The sequence below is a fragment of the Melampsora larici-populina genome, assembly GCF_000204055.1.
Source record: "Melampsora larici-populina 98AG31 unplaced genomic scaffold MELLAscaffold_17, whole genome shotgun sequence".
Lineage (NCBI taxonomy): Eukaryota > Fungi > Basidiomycota > Pucciniomycetes > Pucciniales > Melampsoraceae > Melampsora > Melampsora laricis-populina.
The window spans coordinates 228,166-256,064 of record NW_006768781.1 but is presented as its reverse complement, the minus strand read 5'-3'; the positions used below and the strand labels follow the sequence as shown (position 1 = coordinate 256,064).

At 41.6% G+C, this 27,899-nt stretch overlaps 6 protein-coding genes across 6 annotated transcripts; 3 read left to right on the top strand and 3 right to left on the bottom strand.

Moving 5' to 3' along the window:
* Window positions 1-7,559: 7,559 nt before the first annotated feature.
* MELLADRAFT_106246 (uncharacterized protein) lies at window positions 7,560-10,179 on the top strand (the record flags this gene model as incomplete). Its single annotated transcript, XM_007409890.1, has 12 exons — window positions 7,560-7,918; window positions 7,994-8,028; window positions 8,090-8,172; window positions 8,246-8,265; window positions 8,344-8,475; window positions 8,674-8,688; window positions 8,777-8,824; window positions 9,381-9,483; window positions 9,565-9,590; window positions 9,631-9,735; window positions 9,807-9,842; window positions 9,924-10,179. 12 exons carry the CDS (start codon window positions 7,560-7,562, stop codon window positions 10,177-10,179), a joined length of 1,218 nt encoding a protein of 405 aa, XP_007409952.1.
* A 686-nt stretch (window positions 10,180-10,865) lies between these two features.
* Window positions 10,866-15,103, bottom strand: MELLADRAFT_62956 (uncharacterized protein; the record flags this gene model as incomplete). Its single annotated transcript, XM_007409675.1, has 5 exons — window positions 10,866-13,168; window positions 13,232-13,792; window positions 13,877-14,291; window positions 14,397-14,770; window positions 14,863-15,103. The coding sequence occupies 5 exons, from the start codon at window positions 15,101-15,103 to the stop codon at window positions 10,866-10,868; spliced, it is 3,894 nt and encodes a 1,297-aa protein (XP_007409737.1).
* A 436-nt stretch (window positions 15,104-15,539) lies between these two features.
* MELLADRAFT_106244 (uncharacterized protein) lies at window positions 15,540-17,254 on the bottom strand (the record flags this gene model as incomplete). Its single annotated transcript, XM_007409674.1, has 7 exons — window positions 15,540-15,634; window positions 15,732-15,972; window positions 16,061-16,503; window positions 16,595-16,687; window positions 16,751-16,865; window positions 16,964-17,065; window positions 17,165-17,254. The coding sequence occupies 7 exons, from the start codon at window positions 17,252-17,254 to the stop codon at window positions 15,540-15,542; spliced, it is 1,179 nt and encodes a 392-aa protein (XP_007409736.1).
* A 623-nt stretch (window positions 17,255-17,877) lies between these two features.
* On the top strand, window positions 17,878-18,694 carry MELLADRAFT_62954 (uncharacterized protein; the record flags this gene model as incomplete). The annotated part of the gene is made up of 6 exons (XM_007409891.1): window positions 17,878-17,880; window positions 17,941-17,959; window positions 18,089-18,151; window positions 18,256-18,356; window positions 18,441-18,497; window positions 18,575-18,694. The coding sequence occupies 6 exons, from the start codon at window positions 17,878-17,880 to the stop codon at window positions 18,692-18,694; spliced, it is 363 nt and encodes a 120-aa protein (XP_007409953.1).
* Window positions 18,695-23,038: 4,344 nt separating this feature from the next.
* On the bottom strand, window positions 23,039-25,292 carry MELLADRAFT_62953 (family 43 glycoside hydrolase; the record flags this gene model as incomplete). The annotated part of the gene is made up of 8 exons (XM_007409673.1): window positions 23,039-23,220; window positions 23,827-24,171; window positions 24,200-24,282; window positions 24,609-24,680; window positions 24,708-24,715; window positions 24,799-24,946; window positions 25,075-25,088; window positions 25,152-25,292. The coding sequence occupies 8 exons, from the start codon at window positions 25,290-25,292 to the stop codon at window positions 23,039-23,041; spliced, it is 993 nt and encodes a 330-aa protein (XP_007409735.1).
* An 817-nt stretch (window positions 25,293-26,109) lies between these two features.
* On the top strand, window positions 26,110-27,160 carry MELLADRAFT_86163 (uncharacterized protein; the record flags this gene model as incomplete). The annotated part of the gene is made up of 2 exons (XM_007409892.1): window positions 26,110-26,421; window positions 26,486-27,160. The coding sequence occupies 2 exons, from the start codon at window positions 26,110-26,112 to the stop codon at window positions 27,158-27,160; spliced, it is 987 nt and encodes a 328-aa protein (XP_007409954.1).
* Window positions 27,161-27,899: the final 739 nt, after the last annotated feature.

Genomic DNA, 27,899 nt, shown 5'->3' with positions numbered 1-27,899 from the left:
GGAAGAAGTGGTTTGGTTGCTAACAGGGCCGGCCAGCTCGTATTCTCGATGTATACGTCGAAAAGTCGCTTCAGCTTTCATCGTGACAGCAGAATCAGCCCCAAACCATTTAACAAAAAATTTGAGCCTGAAAAAAGGGTGCAAAACCGTAGCCATGACTAGGGTTTCAAATTCAAGTGCCTCATTGAGATATTCGATTGTCTTGTCCTTCATCCTTGCAAGCATTGGATAAACACCGTCCGTTGTGCTGAGCGGCTCGATCTTCTTTTCGAGTGAATTTCGTAGCTCCACGTATTTCGGGATGACCATACAACCTGTTGGTCCGTCCCCTTCCATAGCGAGGGTGGTCTTCAAAAAAGGCTTGAGGTGACATGTAAAAAGATGACAGTAAAACAACAATGAGAAAGAAGTTATAATATAGATGAAATGTAAGGAATGAAGGACTTACCTCAAGCTCATCGTTGATCTTGCGAACTTGAGCCCATTTGGTGGTAGTCATTTCCAGTTCATGGAAATAGCCGTAAGGCTTCTTGTTTTTACGAGCAGGTCGATTTTTGGCGTGAACTATGTTCAGGTCATCTCGACATAATTGATCGATGACCTTGAAATCATGTTGATGGTCAGTCAATGTTCTTGAAAAAGTATAAGTAGATAAAAATTTAAAACCTACATCTCGAGCAAGCCACACTTTGTGGCGGCTAATATATTTAATATTCCATCTGATTCCATAGCCAGCTATGAGCGAGCCACTGAAGCCTTTCTGTTTACTTACTCTTGCAAATTCATTACGCCAGGCCGCAGAACGGGTAATTCGGCGTACGATGAAGTCAACCTTGGGGATAAGAAACAAAAACAAAAAATTAACTTCGATGTTTGGTAGAGAAAATTATGGAAAGTTTGACTTACCTTGCGCAAAATGAAATCCACGTGGTTTGCCTCTCGTCGGTGGGTCGGCTGTGCTTCTTTATCTTCAATTGTAAGTTCCGGACACGCCTCATCTTCAACATCAGCCTTGTCCCATTCGGACTCGTCATCAAGGTCAGCAACTACTTCGGGTGGTGTATCCAGATCTTGTAAGTCATGTTCAACATCTTGATCATCTGAATCAGCCGGTTTAGATCGCACACGAACTATCGGATTGGAATGTGGCTCTGAGTCTTCTGGAAGGTCTTCCTCTTCTTCGGCAATAGTTTCGAAGATAGGAAATCGACCTCTTTCGGTTTCCTTCGCCTTCATCGGTGGAGGTGCTTTAACACCTAAGGCTTCCAAGCCTGCGTTGACGATCAACGCAATCTTGTGACAAAAACAAAATACGTGCATACAATTAGGGTCCCACTTGTAAGAGGTGATATCCTCTTGGCCCAGGAACTGCTTGTGCATTTCCTGTGCCATAGTCTTGTTATTTGACCCTGAATCCGTGGTCTGACTACGCATGTAAAAAATAAAACAAAAGATATCAGCACGAATTGAAACAGATAAATCCACGAAAAAGAATAATCAACTCATCTTTTGGAACAGTCCATGCTTAACCAATATGTTGACCATTGGCTCGGCTAGCCAAGGTCCGTGGTGATGCCAAACAATCAATTTGAGGGTAAGGTGACGGACTCGGTACTTCCAATCGTCATCTATAAAGGTAACCGCCGCACCGATGAATGCGTGGCGGTTACCTTTGGTGGTCCAACCGTCGTGAACTAGGTTGAACTTAGACTTGAGGGCCTGGAAGGATTATATAAAACGCAATGCTAAAATCAGGTACTGCTACTTCATGTGTTAGTCAATTAATTTCTCACCTTAAGTTCCGCAAACACATTTTGTTTGAGAGACAAGTTGATTTGCTTGGCCTCGTCAGCAGCCCAGCGTCGGCCATACAAGTGAGCGTCTTTTCGAAGGTAGCGGACAATTCCTCGTAAGATAGGGTCATTGATGCGATTCCATGGTTGTGATTGGCAAATGAGCCAAGTGCACACCATTTGGTTCAGGGTGAGGTTAGAGAAAGTGGTGGATGGAGTTGAGACTACATAACCGTCGATTGGGCCCTTGGTGGATTGAGATTTGCGAGTTTCGGCAACTGAGGGAGGAGCAAGTGCAGGATCTTGCTGTCTAGCTTTGAGTCGGCCGGGGCAGCCAACATCCGATCGACCATCTTGCGTTGAACCGTCTCGATGAACTCAAAGGTTTCCAGTCAGGTTGCTTAAGCTAACCCTGACTGGATCGTGCTTGTCTCGCTTGCAGAACCGACATGGGTACGACAGCGGGGCCTTGTTTGGATCCTAGACGGAAAGATAAGAAATTCAATTATGTTATATAATCGTAATCATGAAGAGATAAATATGAGCAAAAGTTGATAAAAGTTGAACTTACATCAGCTTTTCCCTTCTTGTCAAATCCGTGGAATGGCGGGTCATAGTAAGACTTGAGTATAACAACGTCGCTTGCGGGATTGTCAATCTTGCGCCTCTTCGCTTCAATCTTCTGATTATCTTCCTCAGAATCTGCTCGCATCATTTCTCTCGTGACGGTTCCTGGAACATGGTTCTGAGTCAAAGAACCAAACATTAAGTTAGTGTAGAAGCGCGATGATAGATAGATGGTATAGAGTTTAAAAAGGTGGACAGGACTAACGTCTGTTGGTTTAGATCGCTTCTTCGCCTTTGATTTCTTCCGCTTGCTGACCACCGGAGATGAAATGATGCTTCCTTCGGATTCAACCACCCCAGCGACTGACTCTTCATCAGACGTAATGAGACTGACAGAACCTGTTGATTTGTTCTTTCGTTTGAGAGACTTGGTCTTGCTTTGGATGAGACTTTCGATCGACACTCTGGGGTATCATTCCAGGGTTGCTAGTCTGTGTGCGAGACCGCGACGGACGTTCGGAGGTTACAGAGGACATTTGACGAGTAAGCTATTGGTAACGATTAGGAGGTAAAAAAAACCGATAAAGGAAAAGTTAGAAAGTGTATTCGACGGAAGATACAAAAAGTAATGAGCTGGGTGGAGAGAAATCAAAAGAGTCTCACCTTAATGACCATCAAGTATATCGCCATCGAATCCCTGGGCTGTGGGTGACGCCGCATGCGTCGAAAATTAGTCCACATCGAGGTATGTAGCATCCTTGCTTGGTAAATTAGTGCCGTAGAGGTGCCAGATGAGGAAACGAGGTGTGTTTCATACTGATTGGAAATCTAGACCCGGCACGGGAGCTAACGGTGCCGGATAACGGCACTACCCGTGCCGCAGCGTAGCTTTTGTTAAAAAACCCCGATTTGCCAGGGCCCGTAGCTCTGCGGGGTATACCCTGAAAGAGCTACGCTCCCATGTGGCGCAGCGGGTCACATAAAACGCTCCGCTCCGCTGCGCCCCAGCTGCGGAGAGCTCAGCTTACCCAGCGTTGGTCTTCCAATACACTGATTTCAACTCCAAACTGCTTTATCTGTCTTCCGATACACTCATTTTGAGTCCAAACTGCTTTTTCCGTCTTCCAATACTCTCATTTTGACTTGAAAATTGTTCTTCATTACCCTTCAGACCAGTCTGGAGTTGTAGTTGCCGGATTTGTAGCGCCTACATATGCAGGACTGCATGTAGGCGCTTATTTGAGCTGAAAATTGAATGTAGGCGCTCAAAAATAGCGCCTACATTTCAAATTACATATGTAGGTGCTTGGAAATTACGCCTACATTTCATTTTTTGAATGTAGGCGTAACCAAATGACGCCTACATGGGTTTTTTGACATGTAGGCGTCATTTTGGATGGTTTCCAGCGCCTACATCATAAATGTAGGCGCTTCTTCGTGGGAAACACCCATGTAGGCGTAATTTGGCCAGCGCCTACATGGTTTTCTTGTGGGCTGCAAATAGCAACGGCCTATTTTTAATAAGTATTATTCCAGATTTTAAGTGCAAGAGATCACAAAACAATACCAATTACTAGCAATACTGTTGTAAGTATTATTCCCAGAGAGACTTATAGTCTTTAACACACACAAATAAATTTCTCCTTGCTTTTAAGGGGCGGATTACAGTGAACTTAGTACAAATGTAGTGTTATAAATGATGATTTATAACACTACAACAATGGTATAATATTCAGAAAAGGGAAAACCAATCACAAAATCATCAGTGAGTATTTATATTCATGTGTAACAACTACTACAATGGTCAACAGCCTCAAAAACCAATCAATTTTGACTAGAAACCCCTAAAAACCATGTGGTCACACAATGTAATGATCTTGTTACTAATTTCTGATGTCATTTACACAGCCAAAAGTGATCAATGACATAGTTGAATGATGTACAGCACTACTTATGATGAATACAGGTGATTTTTTCCTTGTAAACTAGCTGAAAACCTATTTTTGAGATTACAACTTTTTCAAATGGGGTCCAATTTTTGATTACTAAAGTGCATCTTGTAGAGCTTGTGAGGTTGATCAATAATTGGTGCCATATCAGGTGGTTCCGATCAGTGATGAATGAGTTATTGAGCTGTGAAGCTAAGGTTTTTGTATGTAAATGTTGTTACATGTATGCATGTACATGTAAATTTTGAAGTTCACACCAGTTCCTTGTTTCCCTTGTAACCTCTTCCACACACCTCTGTTGCTAGTGATTAACAGGTTGTACATTATGTAGTCCCCTCTTCTGCGTTGAATGAGCATTCTACCATCCAATTCTGGCGTCATTTGACATATGTAATCAGCTGAAAACCTTCATTTTTGACTAAATCCACCCATTTCCACCACTTTACACAACTACTACTCCTTCTTTCTTGCTCATGTGATATGATATCATCATCTATAACTTTAAAAAGACTGGAAAATCCTCTTGGCAACCTTAAATATTACTAACACCACTGTGACATATGTAAACTACCCGTAAAACCCTTGTTTACCAGCTTCAAAAAAGTACTGTTTTCTTAATAACTTTTTTTCCTCCTTATCAACCATCAAGATTAAAGTTGTTACTGTATAAGATAGTGTTGTTCCTTCATGTTCCAACCTCACAAAACCCATAAACCTAATATTAATACCCTAAAAACCATTTCCAAGCCTATATACCTATATTTTCAAATTTTTCTTATCTTTTTCTTTTCTTTCTTTTTGTAATCTGTTTGTGAATAATTTATAATGATCTTAATAAGTTTGTTGAAATATGATGACCTAGTCATGACCTAATGATCAATACATGTAAGCCCAAAAGAGATTCAATTGATCAGGCTCTTCGATTTTGAATTCTGCTTCTATGCTGAAATTTTCTAATGACTTGGTCAACAACCAATGATTGATTTTCTTGATTGATCCCACAAATAAATCACCAAGACACCACCCCCACCTTTCTATGCATTTGAATGATTGTGATCATGAAGATGATTCTCCACAGTATTCTTTCAGTTGTCAAACATGATGACCCCATGCTTCAATCTGGATCTTTTTCCCTTGTATGTTCCATGTATGAGGTTTTGGTTGGCATTGTTTGGAATATTGTGTTCTATGAGTCAGTATCTAGTGTGTCAATGTATCTAGTGTGCCACATTAACTCAAATAAACAAGGAGAATCATTCATGAGGAACAAAAAGTTTAGTATGGTACCAGTACCAAAGCTTGCATAAGAACCACTCCTTGAGGTATAGCCAACCCATGAATGAGCATGTTCCATATCATGAGAGAGACTATGAATCAGGATATCAAATGGAAAAATAATCAACAGATCTGTTGATATGCCACTATTGAAGTATGATGCATGACCACATGTCAGCCTCAGGCAGGAGCCCTAATCATGGGCAGTCTGACTTTTGATGAACAACACATGGACATATCAGATATACTCTTACTCATGACAAAACAGATAAGCAGCCATATAAGACATATTCTTCTCATCTCAATCCAGATTTACAGCCTTATGATGTTAGCCAAAGGTTTCCAAGGAGGTTGGTGGTTATAGATTATTATCTTGTGGGAAGTTTGCTCCAATGAACAAATAATACCTTATAATCTAACCAAACAGATACTTATTTGCTTCAAGTCCCTTTGTGGGCACACTGATGAGATCATTATCCTTCAAAGACCCAGATGTGAGTATCAAATCAATTCCAATAGTCCTATGCTGATCTTCAAGGTGCAAACCACGTATGAACTTGGCATGAATGTCTGTTAAGTTTGAAGTTGCGCTGGAGCCAAGATTCTTTCAAGGATATCAATGAATATTTTGATAATCCTCTTGTGATGAAGGTGCTTGGGGAATATTGATGACCAAAGAAACATATCCATTTTTTTTGCTTGTGGACACACCACCACCAGCAGTGAATAAATGACTGTGGGTCCCTCTACTGTAGTACCCTCATGCTCTGAAACAATCATGTCAGTGGAGAAGGGAAAATTGTTAGGAATTGATCACATGGAATGAACAGAATATCAACATTGGCTGATATTTTTACAGTCTTGCTCTTTTTCCAAAAAAAAAACAGCTCAGTAAATGACTCAACCAGTTGATATTGATGTCTGGAATGTAAGCTTCTCAATCATCATTTAACTTTTGATTCATCCAAAGTCTGAGATGACCACCAGTATATGTGTTTCAATGTTGTTAGCTGGAGTCTGAGACTTAACTTGCGCTCAAGGTGGCTGATACAACTTGAAGCTGCTTCAATTGCGAGTCATGTCGGTGGCAAGTCTGCCCATGAGTGCCATGGGTCATCTGACTGCTTGACACGGCTGGTCCATATGGGTGGCCTCCGGCTCAGGAGGCACTTAAAAAAGAATCACACGAGGGGGAAGCGAACTGGCAAACTACATAGTCTGCTCCCGCATTACGTTGATTCTGTCTTGAGTTTCTGTAGATGTTCTGCAAGCACGTTTGTACCGTATGTATAAATGTGTCCATGATTCTGACTCCTGGAGCACCGGCATGTATACGAACCAACGAGACAAGGGTGGTGACTGAAGATGACCATGATCTCATCGAAGCGTCAAAGTCGTCGCTTAATCACATGGGGTTTCCGCCCATGTCTTGGCAGTTGAGTAAGCGAGCGGCATCAGCTATATTTGAATTGATAAACTTGGGGCTCGCTCAAGGCGAGCGTGGGACTTGGATAAGTTCATGGAATTAAGTGAGCTTAAGTATAAAGGGAACGCGACTGGACACGGCCCAGGGCTACCACCCTCACCCACGTACTACTGGGTGCAACAATGATGCAAGATCGTGCGGTACACTTACATAATCTTCTTGCTGGAGTTTGACAGTGGTCATCCAATAAAAGTTAGTGGAGGCTTATCCCTTGACGTGCATCGCAAAGCTTTCCGAGCACCGGTTTAGCAAGCGCAATGGTAGACGGCTTTCGAACAAGATTTAATGAGATGGAACAGCAACAGCAGTAACGGTCATCCATGCATAAAAGCCGGTGTGCGACGCGTCCGACTCACCCGCTTCCTCACTGCTTCCCACAATCCCTAGAACATTTTTTTCTCCAGCATTTTGAATTCATTCTATCACTACCCTCTATCCCTTCCAAAGCTTTCTACATCTTACCCTCCTCTTAGGCTCAATAAATCTAAGATGAAAGACGATATTCCTAACAAAAGCAGAAGCGTCTCGGGTACAAGTTCCTCTGGAGAGTCAGTCGTATTGCATACTCCAGCAGACGACGTTTCAGTCTTCAAAGCTGCCATTGCAGAAGACCCTAGCCATAACCATGGCTATCCCCCTCTTCTGGATCATGTTTCACGGCTTCATACCACCGATATGGCAGAGGTCGGTTACAATCTTGATTACTTGGCAGCCAGCCAGACTCCACAAGCCATTCGTCAGCGCGAAACGGACAAACGAATCATAACAGGCGGATCAGATTTCCCTCGTAAACCTTCGTATGGAAACTGCGTGGTGAGATTCAAAAGAGCGAGTCGAAAATTTTGGGCGTAAGTTTCCCATGAATTATGCACACAAGATAGGCTCAATCACTAACGATCCTCACCCGAAACTTTTCGACACAGTGAGTTCTTTGGAACTGCTATTTTGGTCCTCTTCGGTAAGTATCTGTCTTTTGTGATGGTTTAGGCATGACATTCAACTCCATCCGCGCTTTATAGGGACGGCTGTCAATCATCAGGTTGCACTTGGGGGATCAACACTAGTGTCCAGCACGCCAACAGGCTCTTTCGTTTCTGTCGCAGTGAGCCTCATCATCCTACAAGTTTTTCATAGACATGCATTGATCATTCTACGCATTCTGCGCACGTATTTAGTTCGGATGGGGGTTGGCTGTGTGAGTGAACGTCATCAGAACTTACAAATTCGCTTGTCGCTCTTGGGCTGACCACATTTCAACCATGCTCTCAATCAGGATGTTGGGCGTTGTCTTGTCTGGCGGACTGAGCGGTGGTCATGTTCGTTCTCCCTCTCAATGTCCATCAATTGCTCCAGAAACTGATGGGCGCGTCGAGGTCTCGTTTAGCTCAATCCGGCCGTCACTCTGGTGAGTAAATTGATGTCATATGATCCGCCCAGTTTGAGTAGCAACTAACTTTCATCTTGTTTCTTTTCTCTGTCCGAATCTGACTACCCAGGCCCTGGCGATCTTTCGAGGATTGTGAGTAATTTAATGTCACTTGATCTGCCCACGTTCAAGCAGACACTGATTTGAGCCTCTTTCCTTCCTCCCTTCATCACAAAGTTCTTGGGCGATGGTGTAAGTTTTGTGCTGGAACTCATGACCAATACACATTGTACAATGAGCAGGTGTTCATGATACGTACACTTCCTCATCTTTTCCACAGCCCACTCTATTGGTTGGCTCAGTTCACTGGCGCTACTTTTGGAGCTGCGTCAGTCATTTCCTCAGATCCCATGAGTTCGAAAGTGGTTATACTAAATGTTGTGCTGTTTCGCGCGCCAATAATTTCTACTTCCGATAACTTGTGACTCACAGACTTGTCTGTAAGCGCGTCTTTTGTTCATATATTTCCCCATAAACTCGCTGATGATAAAGATCACCAGATTGGAATTATTCGCGTGCGATCAGTCTCGTCGAGGGCGGTGCTGGAATACGAACAATTAATGGCACTGGGGGCTTGTTTTTCACTAGTTGAGCAAATATTCTCTGTACCCGTGAATTTATATGCCTAGCTGACAATCTTCATTTTTAGATCCGTGAGCATTGATGGACTTTGCATAACTTATGAGCACCACAAATCATCCGGACGTCGAGCTAACAGATTCAATAATGTTACTCTCAATAGCTTACCCTACGTTTCAAACTTTAATTGTTTCTACAACGAGATGCTTATGACTGCAATTCTCATGTTGTTCATGTATGTTTTCTCATGATGAAAATTTCCAGAGTGATCATAATTGACTAATGATTACCGTCTTTCCAAACAGCCTCGCAGTTGGAGATAGTGGAAATATCGCTCCAGTCAAAGGCCTTGGACCATTTTTTATCCTTTGGGTGGTATTTGGCCTGGCATCGGGATTAGGAATGCAGGTCAGTTCTTGAGGGTATCCCCAAGCTCATCATACTTGCTCCTGAACCGCTCACACATATCTATCGTTTTTTGGCGCATAGACTTCCTTTGCTCTCAATCCGGCGCGGTACGTTTGCCTTACTCTACGTGATCATTCTCTCTCACAGGTTTGCTGACCCCAAGATCACTTCCTCACCAAATAGTGATATCGGGCCCAGGTTATTGACATGGTTAGCGGGCTACGGAAACTCGGTCTGGACCATCCGGAGTTGGTACGTAGCGCCCCTTTTGCCCTACTCCGGGTTCTTGAAATTTATGCTTGATTTGCACTCTGGACTATCAGCTATTTCATAACTGTTGCTACTTTGGGACCCGTATTGTAAGTCTAATGATTTGCTCACTTGAAAGGTTTTTTTAACTGACTTTCGCTTGTCTCTATACCTTCCTCGATCACTTTCAGCGGCGCAATAATTGGTTGTATCATCTACGATCTCTTCCTGGCAACTGAAGAGGTTCCAGATTGCCTCTTACACGGTCATTCACGTTTGTCATACAATTGGCGTAAGATACAACCCAGTACTACAGTCCCGGAACCCGAAAAATATTTAACACAATTCAATAAGAAAAGAAGTGTAGGAGCTCGTCTAGGCCGCTCGCCCCAAGTCAATATCGGGAAGACTAGCTCACATCGATATGTTTCACTTGATGCTGCATAAGCAATTTCACGATATCGTTTTTGTTTTGATCGCATTTGTATCTAGTTTCGGGTCTCTCATCTTGTCGCTTCTCTTGAACTGTTTCTTTTCTCTAGAATATACCAATCTATTTCCCTGACTGCTTATGCTACCGAGGTCAACTAATGTGTTCAAGTGAGGAAAGGTGTCCTTGTCATTCTTAAATTGCCGCCTTGTCGGTCTTCACGCTACCTCAGTTGCGAGCTAACTGGTTACAAATCATCATATCATTTTGGCCCACATTCTTGCGTGTATTGATACTTTCCACACCATGTCCGTCCCCATGAGCACCTCAACTTGCTCACACGAAGAGTTTTATCATAAATCCGAATAATGTTTTATTCAGTTTTATCTTAAATTTGCAAAAAAAAAACCCTCATCAAATCATGAATCATAGAAAGCAAAAAACAATAAGTATATTTATATATTTAAATAGATAGATAAAAGTCCAAAAGATTGAATAAAACGAAAGAATTCAAATAAGAGAATATTTTTTTAAAAAATTCCATACTCCCTCCCTCCTGCTCTTCCTCCCCCCAAAGAAAAAACTAACCCAAATCAGAAAACCAAATAAATGAAAAAAAAAGTTCACTATGATGTATCTTTTTCTTACTAAAAAAAACAAAACAGACACAAGAAAAAAAAAACACAGAGAGAGAATCTTTGAATTAAAAAACAAAAATCACTTCATGAGGTTTAACAAACAAACCTCTAGTAGGTACTAATCCATTAGAGATCCCATCAATCTCTTCATCAGATCCAACATGTTTCAATCTACTAGAACTACGTGAATTGTTAGAATTCATCGTAGGTCTTAATCCTAAACTGCCTACTCCAAACTCTCCTCCATTCACACTACTCGTTCCACTTCTACTTCCACTACCTGGTGATCCAAGTCTAGAAGAAGGTGAATTACGGTCTAAACCTGGTCCAGCTCCAGATGGTGTAGCCGATAAGTTTCTCATCAATCTACTCTTCGATTCATTCGATTCTTGTCCTAATTCAAAATACCTAATCCCATCAATCATCCCTTCATTCCATTCTTTCTCTGGCATGTTTTCTTTTTCGGCTACTTCAACTCCTACCCATTCACCTGATCCAAAAAACGTTTTACCTAAATACTTCACTACGGCTCTAAACTTGATCGGTTGAATCATTCCATCTGGTAAAGTTGTCGTCGTAGCTACTACACATGGAATTCCTACCAAGAGTGGAAAGCCTGGTAATGGTCCTCCTGGTTGTGGTATTGGGGGTACAACTGTATTGGCTGAGATTCGATGAAGAGATGGTGAAGAAGATGGGGTGACGATGATCGTCTGTTGTGGCGCTTCCTTACTCGTGCCAAGTCGAACGGTAGAGTTGGAAGCATTCGAGCCTTGTGATTGATGTCCTGGTTCGTGCTCTGACTTGGAATCTTCCTCAACCTGCTTTTTCGACTCTTTGGGCTCCTTGGTGGCTTTTGGTGTACGCGTCACTTCACTCATGGCACTAGCTTTTCGCTGTCGAGTGGCTTGAGTGACAAGTGGTGATGGTAACTTTGTTGACATGATTCGAGCACGTACACCAGGCGTGACAGAATTTGTTGAAACCGTTCTGGCCCTCACGCTTGGCACTGTTGGCATCAGTGCTGTTGTATCTTTAGATTTAGCTTTGACCGATTTGGCTATTCCACTCGAATTAGGCTCTGACTTGATACCCGAAGCTTTGGTGGCACCATTTGTTTTTGTCGAGGCATTTGTCCGCACAGAGGTTACTGAACTCGGTCGTGGTGGAACAGGCACAGGTTGAGCAGTACGAAGAACAGTGGTGGCAGCACTTGTACGAGCGGTCGCACTAGTGGTTCGTAGTCGATCAGGCCGCTTGGCTGCCAGGGTGACAGTAGGTGGGTTTTTCTTCTTGATGATTGTAGCAGCAGGTGGTGTCATTGGGGGCGTTTCAGAAAAAGCATAAGACGTAGGAGTCTTTGCTGCCGCGCTGGGTCGCCGCTTGTAAACTGCTCCTACCGTTGCATTTGATGCATCAGAGCGCATGGAGAGGCTCGACGGTGTTTTGCGGACCGTATCTGGCTTGCTGAATGATTTACGACCGTTTGGTGTTGCAGGAGCTTGCACGCGGCTCGGAGTAGCAGATGCGGTAGACCGAATGGATATGGTAGAGGTTCCGGTGATAGTCCGCGTTCGAGGTGGTTTGCTTGGCTTCGGCTCGGTAGTATTAGGCTTGGATGTCGTCATTTCAGATGGTCTTCTTGCTCTGCCCACCACTGAGGTAGAACGTTTTCCTACAGACCTGGAACTCACCGAGGTCACGCTATGAGTGGGGCTGGAAGCTCTTGAATTGGCCGAGAGCCGCGGTGAGTCAAGATTAGCTGATTTGGGCATGGGGGGTAGCGGTGGATTGGATCGAATCGAGTGAGATGAAGTAGCGCTAGAGGACACTGCTCTTTGCTGAGGTTTAGGGATCCCAACTGGCTCCGGTTTAGGTGATAATGCAGATGAGGAAGAAGTTGAAGTAGATGTTTCATTTGACTGGACCGATGGCCGGCGTGAAATTGGGGAGCTCACAATCGACCCACTTTCTGACTCTCGCCGAGTGGCAGTGATGACAGAGGGAAGAAGGGCCTTTTGTTTACCAATACTTGGTCTTGGCCGTGATATGAGTGAAGAGCTGATTGAAGGGGTAGGTGAGTTGTTAGTGACATTTGAGAGGTGCAGTCGATTGGTGGTGACCGTGGAAGCTGAGCTGGTAGATTTGGTCGTCACCCTGCCAGAGACACTTGGGGTAGGTGTGGCTTGCTGTCGAGATGCATTGCGACAAAGGACAGAAGCCCGCAGTGAGGCAGGACTGATGACATGCTTGTCATCATTTTGATTATCTTTTGAAGCAGGTGATGTAACACGCAAGCCCGTTTTGGTGGTTGGAGCGTTTGAGGCCACAGTGGAAAGCAAGAGGTCGTCTACGGTGACACCAATCTCTGTGAAATCAATCAAACCCAATCAGTGTGTGAATACAAATGAACTAGCAAGAGAACCATTACCATCAGCGATTTCTTTCAGAGCCCAATTTTCCAAAGGATCAAATCCATTCAAAGATCGTACATTCATCCATCGTGATTTGAGATATTTAATCACACTCGCCTTAGCATCTTCTACTATCACTCTTGCATCCATCGGTAGACCATCTTCACGTAGCAAAACTTGTCCTACCAAAACTTGATAAGTCTCTGCGGCTGTCTCTTCTGAAAGTTGAGCGATCAAGATAATCAAAGCTCTTTCCAAAACGTCATTCGAGAACCCAACACCGACTAGCAAGTCCAAGAAACCTTTAGAGGTTACCACAGCCGGAAATTTTCGTTGTAAGACCAGTGCAATCTGTTCGTCTATAGGCTCCAACATAGATAATAGGTGATCCGACCAGTCAGAACGTTCGTTGGCCAAACGTTCTTTAAGACGTTTTGAGGAGCGAATCGCATCAATGACCGTATTCGGATCGATACTAGAGCAAACCAAATCGACAATCCGAGTTTGAGCTCCGTAGTGAAGTTCCCCAATTGCCTTATTCCAAATCAATCCGAAATATTGTACCACAAATGGTTCGGCTAATCTCTCAAGTCGTTTACTATTCACATCCAATGCCAATGAAAAAGCATAAACCCGACCGATCCGACTCATACAAGACTTACAATTATCTTTAAAGTTGTGACACATATCTGAAATCTTGGCTTCTACTTCTTCTTTTAATAATTCTAAACCAAGATATTGAGCACTTCTCCAAATTTGCATCGCTGTTGCTAAATCAAACGTTCTATTTGAAAATTCAAGTGTACCACAATATAAATAGCCTAATGAGAAATGTAATGAAGCAGGTGTGAAGGGAGGTGAAGCTAAAGTGAAGACACGTTTGCTTGAATCTGCATAAGGATCTAAGAGAAGCGATGCAAAGTAGGGTGATCGACTGCATAGAATCGAACGATGAGCTGAAAAGACGGCTTGTTCGGTAGTTTGATTTCCATCTTCTGTATGATCCAGACCTTCTTCACTGACTAAAATGATATGACAATCCGAATAGAGTTTTGAACGCCACATGTAGAGGAGATCCTAATTTGCAAAGTCAAAGCAGGTCAAAATGATAAATCAGCATAGAAGAATGCAAGAGTGAATGATCGAGAGTGTGTTGATGAAAATTAAAAAAGAAAGACTAACTCTACGAAGTTTGTCAGTTCGGGCTTCTGGACCATCACCAGAAGTATGATCATCAAAGAGAAATGAAAACACTTCAGAAAGTCCATTAGCCGTATAAAGAGCTTCAAGGATAGATTGAAAGAGTGTAGGATCGGTTCCATTGAGAATTGAGACTTGACGAGTTGAAGTAGAGAGTGAGTTAAGACTATTGCCACCAGGAGAAGATGGTCTTCGATTAGATTGAGGAGTGACAGATCTTAATGAAGTTGGAAAAGGTGAGATTGAAACTGATGAAGCATTGGATGGTAAAGGTGGTATTCTAGAATGAGGTGGAGGAGCCGGTGAAGAAAGATATTTAAGTTGAAATTGACCACCAGCTCTTGCATAAATGATAGCTATGAATTCATGAATCCAAGAAAGAACAAGGTTAGTGAATCGAATCGAATGGAGATGGAAGTGAAGTGAATATGCGTAGAAAGTTTCATACCTTTATGAGCCCAAATCTGTTCTTTTGAATGAGGAGCAATAGACCAAGCTAGATCAGCAAATCGATTGTTAGCATGTTTAAGTAAGTTTGCTAAATCTGATTTCCAACGTTCTCTACTTGCTTGAGCAGCTTGAGTGATTGAAAGTTCAGGTAATTGTAATTGTAATTTGATAGGTGATCGATTTGAGTTGAAATGATAATTTGAAGTCGACATTAGTTTTGCATTAGGATTGATGACCATCTGAGATTGAACTGATGATTAGTTGATGACTGATAAGTTGATGGATGGTGAGTTGAGTGGGTTGATAGCAAGTTGATGGTGAGTGAGTTGAAGGGCAAGTTCTTCAAACACAAAGGCAGAACCCAATTCACTAAATTTCAAACTTTCAATCGGAACATTCCGTTACACTCTCACTCTCACTCAATACAACCAACTCACTCTCAATTCTTTTCTCAACTTGTAATCAAATGCTTCAATTGGGTTTACATGGATATCTGACCCAGAACATCACTCCCATACAAACTTATATATCTGTAAGATTACAACTTTCCATCCATCACTAATATATATCATATGATAATCATGTAAAGTTAGATTATCCTCATCTCTCTCTAAACATTCCTCAATCAAAACTCATGACTCAATTTCTTTTTCAAACCAATCTTTTTTTCCAAAATCATAACCCAGTTTGAAATTTAATTTCTCTTCTAAACTCTCTAGCATTTCCACTAGAAGAAACTAAATGTCTAACAAACACTCGATCACTCAAAGCTACAAACCCAATCCATTCAACCAATCAAAAAAAGGAAAAAGAAACCCACCTCATTAACAAATCAAATTCAAAACATAATTAACAAACAAGACTTACGACCAAGAATTTGTTTAGTAAGTTGTAATCCAATGGCCATCCCAACTGCTTCTTCTCTTTCCAAACTACCAATCTCAAGTTTAGGAAACCCATAGATCGGTTTAGCCAATTCACCATAAGCCGCCCAACCTGGCCAAATATAACCTGAAGGCATTTCTCCTTTCAAAGCTGTAAGATCCCATGCTATTGATTTAGATGTGGGATCAAGTGATGAAGCACTTAATAAAGTTAATCCTTTTTTCTTTAAACAATCATCATCATCAAAAGTAACACCAGAAATCAATTCACATTTCTTTAAAAGATGATGATGATCAAGAAAAGAAACTTACTAAACGAATCGATCCCCTTGCAAATCGAAGCAAAGCTCTAGGTACATTTAAAACAAAACTATCAATATCTTGAAAACTGCCATCTTTATAACCCGAAGGTTTCAACAAGTTTTGAACTCCATCTAAAGCCAAAAGCATAGGTCTTAAAGTTTGATGAGCCAAGACATCCAAGACGATCTCCAAGACTTTAGGGGCAAGATGTGGTTGATGGATTCCAATTTGAATCAGATTCGTGATCGGTAAACCTACTTGGATTGGTTCCGTAGATTCAATTAATTTTTCATCTTTCATTCCATATAATTTATACTCTTGATCAAGATTGATGCCTCCCAAGTTACTTGATTTCAATGTGTTCAGAATTGAAACTGATAAAGTGTTTTGATGATAAATTTGATTTTTGGGACAATATTCATATGCATATTGTCCATTGACCAATGATTTGACTAACTTCCAAATCAATCAAAGTTTATATGATGCATCAGAATCTTGATTGATCAAGGTAATAGTGAGTAAAAAAATAAGGAGATCTTTCACCATCTGGTATATAAAGTACTATCCAATTCTGTTGAACTGCATGACTAACAGCTTGAAGCATCACTGTAGATTTTCCACTTCCTGGTGGACCGGCTATAAAAGGATGTCATACGAGATTAGCTCAAGCAAACTCGCTATGATGAAGCATGACTCAACTGAGAGTTAAAACCGATGGATCCCCTTCTTTATGTGAAATAGAGTTATTCAATTTAGAGATCATCTCCACTGAAGCCTTTCGCATCGTAGTAGTAGGTGTAGGTGTAGGCTTCCACTGAAACGAAAAAAAATCAAAACTGATACTCAGTCAACAATCTTTTGAAATACTAAAAATCGTAAAGTACAGAACAATGAATCCGAAAAGTATCTTACATCTACTGCAATAGAATCAGGTAACGAAAACCGTTCAAAAGCTTTCAAACTATGTGCTGAGAATTTATAAAGCTTTCCCACATTAGAAGGTAAAAATTCGGTCTGAGTTTCATAAAAGTGTCAAAAGCCGATAAAAGGGATCATTCAATCTTTGAGTCAGTCATTCAGATAAAAAAATAAATATTCTTGAGGATCACAGACCGGTTCAAGTTCAGGAAGAGAAGATAAATCGATTGGTTTTTTGGTAATATAATCAGGATTGACTAATCGACCTGGATCAGGTCCACCCATCGTAAGAGCCTACATAATCAACCCGGGATTTCTGGATCAAAATTTTGTAAAGTTGTAATCGGTTTATGATTTGGTATTAGTTACCCCAGGATCTTTTTTATTGATCTTGACTTTGATTGGTGTCCTAGCTCCAGAAGCACTTCCTACAATATTAAAATCCATTAACACCTTGAATCTCTTATAATTCTTATCGCTAATGAAGGAATAATTTACCTGATTTTGTACTTGTTGCATAACCAGCCGAACTCCTTGAATGAAATGAAGATTGAGAACTTGAAGGATTGAAAGTTGGTTTGATTTGAAGATTAGAATAACATTTTTGACAGTTTATTAGTTTTGAGAAATGGTTTGATTGAGATCTTAGTTTGATCGAATTCATTCTCAGCTTCTTTGGTTGGAATCGGATTAAAAGAATTTAGAAATTCGCCATTTCGTCAATTTCTTGGTCAATCGGTATATCTTGAACTTGTGAAATGTCAAATTCACACAGGTGATATCACACATGTTACTGGGATGTCACGGGGACCAAGACTGATGATTGGATATCGCTTCATCGATGAGTTCTACAACTTCAACTTTGTACCTCGACAACTTAAACTTCCAATCAACTTACTCCAACCAAAATGGTCAGTCAAATCTCTATCACAATTGAACTTACAAACTAAACTCATGTTGAATCTTTCCAGGCAGCACAACAATCTCAAGGTGAGGATCTATTCTATACACTTCAGAAGATGATCGATTCACTCAAACTCAAATAATTCAATCAATGAACAATCTGAGAAATTAATAATGAAGACTGACTTCTAAATTGGTATTCTTTTGATTACATAGGAATTCAAGCTTTACTCGATGCCGAAAAAGAAGCCGCCAAGATTGTCGAAAAAGCCCGTGAATGTAAGTAACCTTATTATGCTCATATCACATTTTCGATCCTTTACAACTTCATAACCTAAAAGAAAACTGACCATTTTGCTTTTTGTGATGGTTTTAAATTATAGATCGAGCTCAAAAGATAAAAGACGCTAGAGGTGAAGCTTCGAAAGAAATTGAAGCACTTAGATCTAAACGTGAAGAAGAATTTAAAGCTTTTGAATCTACTGTAGGTGACATTACTATTATCACCAAGCTTCAACACCAGGAAACTCCTTACCGGTAAATGGTTTTTTTTTGGATTTTCGTTTAGCATACTGGTTCCACTGATGATCAACAACGTGAAATTGATACCGAAACAGAAGCAAAAGTAAGACATCCTACGCCCCCCCCACTTTGATTCGCCTCATAGTCATACTCATAGTTTGATGTGGTTTGTTTAATTAGATTGAATCCATTAAAGCTGAATTTGGAAAGAATAGAGAAACAGTAGTCAAGAACTTGTTAGAAAAAGTCATTGATGTTGATCCTGAACCTCATCGAAACTTTAAACCTTTGAAAGCTTAACCAACTTGATCTATGTCATATCATTCTGGTTTTCTCTGGTTTTGGTTTGACTTCTTTTTTTTCTTTGCTTTTTGTATCTCTCCTTTGCTTTTGTAATATATTCTTCTGCAATTAGAGTCAACTTTTTTTTTCTCGAAAATGATGTTTTATGATGATTGACTTTGTCTTTTTGTAATGGTCCTCCTGCCCCACATTCTGGAAACCTATCACATACATAATCCATCTTCTCCCTGGTAATTGAAGTTCTGAACTTACCTTGTTCAATGAGCAGTGATTTGTTAGTGAGACAAGGCAAGTTCATGCATACTTTAAATATCAATCAGTTAACAAGTTTACCATGACAGTCTTTGCAAGTGATTGGAAAAATACTCAAGAACTTTTCACAAACATCAGTGTTTTAGAGTTAATCACATGAAATGAAGTTGAACCCTTCATATGAAACAAAGACACACTGTCCCTTGTGAATGGGAAGACTGAGAACATTGAATGTATATCTATGGTCCTCAAACCTGTGCAAGACCAATGTGCAAGATCCATGCAAGATTTCTTGCACCAATCTTGCACATTGAATTTTTTGACAACCCTAGCTATTGTGCTCCAGCTGGTACAAAAACCATGCAAGACCAACGTGCAAGATCAGTGCCAGTTCTATCCATGTCTTGCACAGAAGTTATGCAGAACTTGCACAAAATTTTGAACAGGTTTGAGGACCATAATTTGTTTCTGAACTAAAATGTAGAAATTACCGTGTCCGGGTAGCGCTTGCTCGTCGACGAGCGCGCACGATTTCCCTTTCTGCCTCAAAGGGAGTTGGTGTGCGCTTGTCGACAAGCAAACCCTACATGGACACGGTGAATCACATAGAAATCATGCCAAAATGATCCATTTGGCAGGGCCCTGGTATGCTCCTATAAGGGGTAATTACACACAATTGTGACTTTTGAGCTCCTGTGGAATCACACTTCATGTGATTATAGAGAGCTCACATGTTTTCTGCCTTTACTTATTGTCACTCTTTCTATCATTTGACAGATGAATGGTTGCAAGGAATTCCAAGGACAGATTAAACCTCACCTAGAGCTATGGATGAAGCCAGGGACTGACTTAGCACTTTGGCAGGGGCAGGTCTCCGGGGGAGCTCAAAAGTCACAATTCCAAGTGACTACCCCTTATAGGAGCATACCGGGGTCCTATATCCGCTCATTAGTGGTAGTTCCACAGCAACTTGAAAGTTATATCCAAGATTTCTCAAGGAATTTCAGATAGTGCATTTGTGCACTTTTGTAGCTGATTTTGTGGTAAGCTGATCAGTTTTCAACCTTTTTGACGGTTTGATATCTTGGATCAGATGTTAGTGATCACAACTAGCCAAAATTTTAGGCTGTCTTCATGGTTTCTTGCGTTCAACAAAGCCAGATAGCTTGAACTTTGAACTTACAGTTTGGACTGTACTGGCTCTTAGACCACATTCTCAAGCATATCCATGTCCCTTGCTTGGATTCCAATAATGAGGTTTTTGACTTCAGATGTCAGAGGCTTCATAGCCAGAACATGGGATGTCAGCTTGGGACTTAGAATTGGTGACTTCTAAAGTCTAAACTGAATGAATTTGTCGCAATAGGTAGACTTTGTTAACTTACAGGGCTTTGTGGTGAAAGCTGTTTCACTATAAATTCGAGCCGTTTAGAAACTTCTAAGTTTAGCAGAAGAATTGAGGTTGATTAGTTACTTACGTAATCTATCAACAAAAGAATATAAGTAAGTTGGCGACTTACTTCTTGGACAACCCTTCTTAGAGTTTGGTAAATCCGAGGTTTACTATCTAATGATCCTGATCAAGTAGATGTCTTCCAAAGAGTCTTAGGTAATAAGATCTCGATAGGTAAGCAATAGTTAGCTCGTGCTAAGATGCGGGGTGGTTGGTTGGTGGTGACGAACACTATCTAACAGTAAATTTTCTACGAGCTAGTCTTTGGTAAACGTAGGCTAATAAAAGAAGATAAAGCGAGATAGTTTTGAGCGAATTCTTTCTAAAAGTAAAAAGGTTTCTTATCAAAGTAATTGATAAAAAAGCTGTAAAGGTTTTTAGAAAAAAGGTATTGTGTTTATAAGATGGGGCTTTTCTTGTTAATGGGCGAATAACTGTTAGTTATATACTCTGTTCCGTTGTACCTATCTTATCGTGGCGAAAGGTTGTCCCTAGAATAGTAATTAAATTCTAGGGTCCTTTTGCTGGTTCGGTTTTAATGTAGTTTCAGTTACTATCGCAATTGTGTATGGCTCAGTTTGTAATCGACCAGGTTGGTTACCGTATAGCTGTTCCTGGTTGGTCAGGGTTCGAATAAAGCTTATGGTTAGTCAGGGTTCAAATATTACTTGGTCCAATTTGTCATTCATTTTATGTTCAGTTTCAATCATTGTCACTCTTGAAACTCGAGTGTGAGATGTAGTGGTAATAATAATTTTAATTGTGTGTTATACAAAGTTGTACTAATATTTGTAGGTCCGTTGTTGTAACCAGTTGGAAGTTATTTGCAGAGTAACTTCTCATGGTTGACATGGGAGGTGTTGGTCAACAAGGAGAGTTGTGAATGTGAAGTTTTGATTGATTGAATTTCTCAAAAAAACTGTAGCTTTTTGTCAAGCTAAAGCTTTTTTACTTTTCACTTTGCCTGCTGAATGTATCTATGGCTCAAGTGTGCAGTGATAGATCCTTTTATGACAAATTATGCTGCTAATCATTTTCCCCTTCCCACTTGTGGAAGTTGTTTGATGTTCACAGTGTTATATTTATCTTTTCTCTTCTGATCTGGTCCTCTCTTGGTCAAGCAGTAATTTTTAAATCAAAATTTCAGTCCAAATAATCAGGAAAATGTGAGCAAAAGCCTTCAATGATACAAGAGCTAACAAAGCCTTTTGGGTCACTCCCAGAAGGAAAAGAGAAAAAAACAAAATATTCATTGGAAACAAAACAATCAAATAGTGGTATTCAAAGATCAATGGAGAAAAATCAAATGTAAACTGTTTGACCCACAAAGTGGGAAACGGGAAAGACTTGAAAATGATCAAGGTATTGGCCACTAATCCTATTACAAGAAGACTGCATGTGAAATAAATAGTCCCAGCTTGAGATAAGGGATGCTTGACAAATTTTGATACCTCAAATAATGCTCAAGATTTGTGGGTTGGTAGCTTGCTACTAACATGATGGAATATACCACAATTTACTGACAAAAATATTTGGCCACAATGTTTGCCCACCACAGTCCTTATTAACCTTTGTCAACGTGAGTCTTACACAAGCAGTTGATTCAAGTGCACTCTCGACACAATGGGGCAATCAGCATCCCCAGCTCACAAAGAGGAAAAGCATCAAGGTTGAACAAAGTGGGTTCAGATGCTTACAACCGGTTTTAAGCAGATCCAACAAGCCTTCCTCTCCCACTGATTTTTCCTCCCATCAAGAAACCAACAAGTCCAAATCAACACCATCCTCTATAGCCCCAGTTTTTGTTACTCCCCTATGGCGCCATAGTATTTTTCCTTGCCCGCCCATCATCCCTAGTCTCCTAGATCTCTGTGTCTCTCAAGTCTTCCGGTTTCCTGTTAATTGGTGTTGCTTGTGGTTTCCTTGTTTTGTCATTTTTTACTTTGTTCATCTTATCATTACATCAATTGTTTTACCTTCCCAAGTCTTAAATTTGGTCCTGGGTTTCTTTTCTTTCATTTCTCTGGTTCATTTCCTATTTTTCAAAAACATAATATTTCCCAAGTTCTGAGGTCAAATTTTTTTGTTCTCCATTTCACCATCTCATACTAATCATGCACTATCCCCTCATTGAATATCCAAATTGTTTTTACATGTTTTCTTTCTTTAAGTCTCATATCAACAGAATAAGTAATTGTGTTTTAATCCTTTTTTCTCTAGTCAAGACCAGTTGTCAGTGTTCTCTATATGATTTTTTCAATAGTCTCTGTTCACGGACCCCCCTCCCATCCCTTGTTTTTCAGGATTGCGGTTTTTTATTTTATCTTGTGCCTCTCTTTTCTTTTCTAGTTTCTCACTCAATATTATCTATCCCGGGACTGCTGTGGTTTGTTCTTTGTCATTGCTGTTTTCGCGCGCTAGGGGTCAGCAATTTACTCGCTAGTTATTAGCTGCCGCGCTATCGCGTGGCGGTGTTCCGCCTAAGATCATTCACTTGCCAGTGCCGCCCATTCTTGTGCCAGGAGAAAGCGAGTCTTATTCCAAAGATTACAAGATAATATTCAAGCCCAGATCGTAACTTGAAGTGATTCACAAAACAAATCTAAACAAGAATGAGTTTTATCTCTCACAATCCCTCAATACACAATGATATGATCAACCACAACTCCGCTGGGAATGCCCAGATCAATGACATTGTCATTTCCAAGCGCCAGCGTGACGGGTACAGGGATGGACATGAGAGCTGAAGTCGGTGGATAATACACATTGGACTTTCCACCTCCATTTACGCCGATCTGCCCCGTTCGATAAGTGCCACCTACGCTTATGTAGTAAATCGAACACCATTCAGCTGCACCTCCATCTGGGCTAGAACCACTGATCCCTTGGAATTGCAATGGTCCATTTCCTGTATCAAAAGGTACCAATTGAATGTTTCGACCGAAGGAAAAACGCGCAAAACAATGTTCATCAACTTCTTTTCACAGATAGCATCTCCGGACTTCCAGCCTCATGTGCTTCATGAAGAGGTATATGAGGGGTAGAACCAAAATACAATTCACAAACCTGACTGCCCGGCGGCAATGTTGTACGTGGTCCCTTTAGAAACGGCCACAACACCTGGATTGTGATGAAAGAACAAGAAACACATCGAAAAAGTCAAATGATGTTGATAAAAAGATCCATCATAAAGGGTGTGTGAAGGATTATTTTACCTGTTTGAACATCAATTTCCCAGACATCTTGCCAGTCCATCTGAAAGTTACCACCCCGCATCGTCAAGGGTTGCCAGATATATTTTGAGTTTCCAAGGCCGTCTGTTACCCAGCGATCCCCAGTGACTGTTTGTGTTCCGAAAGAGTACATGGTAAATATCCTGGCATAGACCGTTCTACTTTGCAATGATGGCTAAGACCTGACATACAGATATGGGTCGTAGCCTGAGTGCCAGTGACGGTAAGCTCATATGTGTTTTGGGATGAATACGTGTTTAGCTGGGGGTCTGCAATGTCGAGTGCATCTGACCAGGGACCAGCCAAATTGCTCGCCCTGACAACTTTGTTTGGGTTCGCGGACCAACCTTTCTTGAGGACGTCCGTGAAACCCCACTCGGAGTTGCCGTCAGTTCCAAGGCTAACACGTATCACGATTTTAAAAGGGTAATCACCTGGAGTGAAAATATCACGTGATAAACTCCTCCTTCCTTGATGACACCTGTCGCTTCCCAGAACACCTGCTTCCATACATAAACCAGCTCCTCCACATCCATCTGAATCACAATCATCCAATTAACAAACCTCCAGTCTTGCCCAATGAGGATTTCAGAAAGGAATCACTCACATAATCTTTACTCAGACGAGCGAGCTTCAAATTTGCATTGCTATCTGATTCCAAGTTACCCGCGGTCGATCAGTCCTTTTGAACGCACGAGTGGCTTGTGGTAAAGAGAAGAAGGTTGAGCAGACTTGCCAGAGGCAAAGGTCACGTAAGCGGTTCCGTCGTCGTCTTGGAACAAGGAAAGATCTCGGCTCTGCGAATTGAGGGGGGAAATTGATCGATCAAACTTCCAGCCTGAACCGATCTGCTTTCAGGTCACCCCATCAAGATTGGTCGATGAAATCCCAGGCTTCAAGATCAGTCTACGTATTCTAAAGTGATGCACGTTAAATGATGGATAGAAACTTGCCTCATTACTTGTCGCGATACCTATCTTCGCTAGATGGTATCTTTTGAATCCAAAGATCCAAAAGCTTGTCAGGAAACGTCTTGGAAAACACACTATCGGGTTATGTGTTATGGACGTACTTTGAGTCCTAGACAAAGCGTCATGGTATCGACGGGTAACACTGGTAAGCACCGATTATGCAAGGAACAACGTATATCTCAAATGACTTACATCATAGTGGAAGTACATTACAAACTTGTTAGTGGCTTGATTGAAGAGCACTCGGGGCCTCTCAACCACCATATCCCCATTCAATGGGGTGCCAGCTTCACTAACCAACACATTCGGTAGCCTCGTCCAGGTGACAAGGTCGTTCGACCTATAGCAGCCTAAATATCATTCAATCCCATTAGCGCTCTTGGAATCATTGGTTTTTGAGGTAGAAGGACAACCCAACTGATGCCATTAAACGTGTTCCCGTTCCCCTTGTCCTCGCCAAACCAATACCATTCGTTTCCCCGCTGTGGAATCGAAAAAGGAAGATCAAACTTTGTGACTGATCACTGCTCAGGGTTTTCACTTACCTGTAAAAGGGATCCCCCATGGGCTTGTATCCGATTTCCAGCATCATCGTTCCAAATCGCTCCCGAGACGATTCGTTTCCTCTGCCCGGTGACGATCAGTGCAAACAAAAGGAACCCGAAGATCAAAGAGCGCAAGTCCATATTGATCTGATACATATCCAGCTTCCGAGTTCTGAATCGATTCAACCTCAATCAGCCGACACTCAATATACAAAGTCTTGATGCTTGTATCATCTCACCTGGATTTGATCAAATGATGTTTCGCTCCTAGCTCAAGAAGACACGCCCAAGCTGAGTATTATAATGGCGAGTGGCCTGCGTGACTTATGAAGCAGATAGAAAAGCGTGGAGTCAATGTGAGTTCAAGCGAGTGATGAGGCCCGGACTCTTGTACAATAAAAAGGATCTGAACAAGCAGTCGGGTGAGAGGCGTGCATCAGTTCCATATTTCTACCACAGTTGCAAAGTTGTTCAAATATTTTAATCAAGTCCCGCGCTGTCGCCGGCTCACTCGGCTTCCGGTGAGAGCCTAACTTAACTAAGTCCCTGACAGGAGTCGGCGCCGGAAGGTGTCAAGCGAGTTGTCGAGCTGTCCGAACTCCTGCAGGGACTTACAGATTATCAGCACACCAAGGCGTGATAAGAATTGTCCTTTTGGTGGGACAATCTTTGTCCTCCATCTATCTCCTTCAGACCTCGGGGAAAAGTCTTGAGGCAAAGAAATGACCTCCGCGCTGAGAAACCGCGCATCTTGTACATAATTTTTTATCCGAGGAACTATTCTCGTTCTTCTTATATCTTTCTTAGAAGTTTGCTGAGGAATGGGTGTAACGTGTGTAATCAAAACTGCAGTTTGGAATCATACTGCGGGTTTTGAGTTGCCTCGAGGCAAGCGTGATCAAAGTGATCGAACTGATACTACGAAAATCATAAGGATTCCAAATCATAAATCATCATCATGGCGGCCTATGCGGAGTATCACTATCCAATCACCCACCAAAAGATCAAGGATACATTGTCAATTTGCAAAGCCATCCAAACGGCCCAGATGACTCCGAAAAAGTTCTTACATGTTTTCTTACATGCGAAATCCCTCAAGACTTATCCGGTCAAGATGCAACAGAATTGTTCCAAAGTGGCAACTTTGCGAAAAGTATGGGGTAAGCGAAAAGGATGGCCTTCAACACTAGCGATCTTGCGTGGCATACGTGGGCTCGCGTGCAAATCTCGCGACGGGTTAGACCTTTGGTCCAGTTTTATCTTAGATGAGGTGAGTACATAAATGCGGATGCTTCATTTTGTTCATAGAGACTCAATTTTTCAATATCCACCAGGCAAGTGACCTCCTCAAGATCGACACCTCTCGTCGAAATCTAGCGAAGCTCGGTTATGTGAATACAAAGAAGATTAGTCATCATTTCTTTGGCCCGGTGGCCTCCGCCGAAAGAGCAAAAAATGTGGCTTCAACTATGCCCTTTCTATACAACCTTCTATTGCGCCGATTGGAGGCCAATTGCGTAGATGATCAAATCACAAACTCCAGTTCATGTTCTCAGCGTTCAATCTCAAGCGCTTCGATTTCCTCTCTTTCCCCGACTTCAGAAAAGGATGAGCATGAAGACGATATTCAAAGTGATGATGGGGATTCGGACTGGGTGGACCAATCATTTGCTCTTGATGATACGGCCCACGACGCCCACGATAATCCACCGTCTTCCTCAAGTAATTCATCAGATGACAATCTACAGCACAGTCTTGAAAGAAAAGACTATTCGGATAGCTCAGATGATAGATCACCCTCGGATTCAGATGGTTCCGAAGCCGAGCCCGTCAAGGAAGCTGAAAAGATCCTCTACAATGACGGTGCTCGTCGTTGGTCAAGATGGTCTCATGAAAGGGTGACTTCGGTAAGAACAAATTTTATGATTTGTTGTATGTGGCGGTGGCTTACACATATGTCATTACCAGGCGGCGAGAACCTTATGCTTGATGTTCGCCAACATGTGTAACCGGCGAGTGAACGGTTTTCAGGTTGAGAATTCTCTGGCATTTCTAGCGGCTGGCGTAAGCCATCGGGTTAATCGTTATTTGCAAAACATTGGCCTTAGTACCTCTCGAGAGACTGCCTTAAAGGTCTTGGATTGCCTGCGAAAGTTATCAGCGAGAATCTTGAAACAACGAATGGCCAGGTCATATAAAGTTCGGCCTTTTTTGTGTATTGATAATCTAGACATTCAAGAGAAAATCCATCATAAGAGAGTTGAAGCGAGCACCCGTGTCTTCCATGGTACATGGGGATACTTTCACCTCCTCCCGGTCAGTCTAATGGACTCTGTTCCTAAAGAAGATTTAACACTTGAGGCTTTTAGAAAAGCAATGAACGAAAGCAAAAACAAAAAGGTCCACGCGACCTCCTTTCTCCCGGATGCCTCGGCGCTAGAACACTGGGAGGCGGTGTGTAAGTCACAGCTCAACCGTGCTTACCTCGATTACATAAACCCATCGAATGCTTCAAAGATTCCTAAACTGGAACGGCATCCGCCCTCGATTGAACTTTTGGAAGTCATGGAACCAAACACTTTGATGTTTGAGTTACTGAATGCGGCTGACACCTCAGCTGAAGGTATTGGGCAAATCCTGGAGGCTATTTCAAAACAGACGGGAAGGAGTCTTACCGATCTTTGCGATGAACTTCAAATCATAGAAGGTGATGTTGGGACTTGTATGCACTTTGAAAGTCTCCGAAAG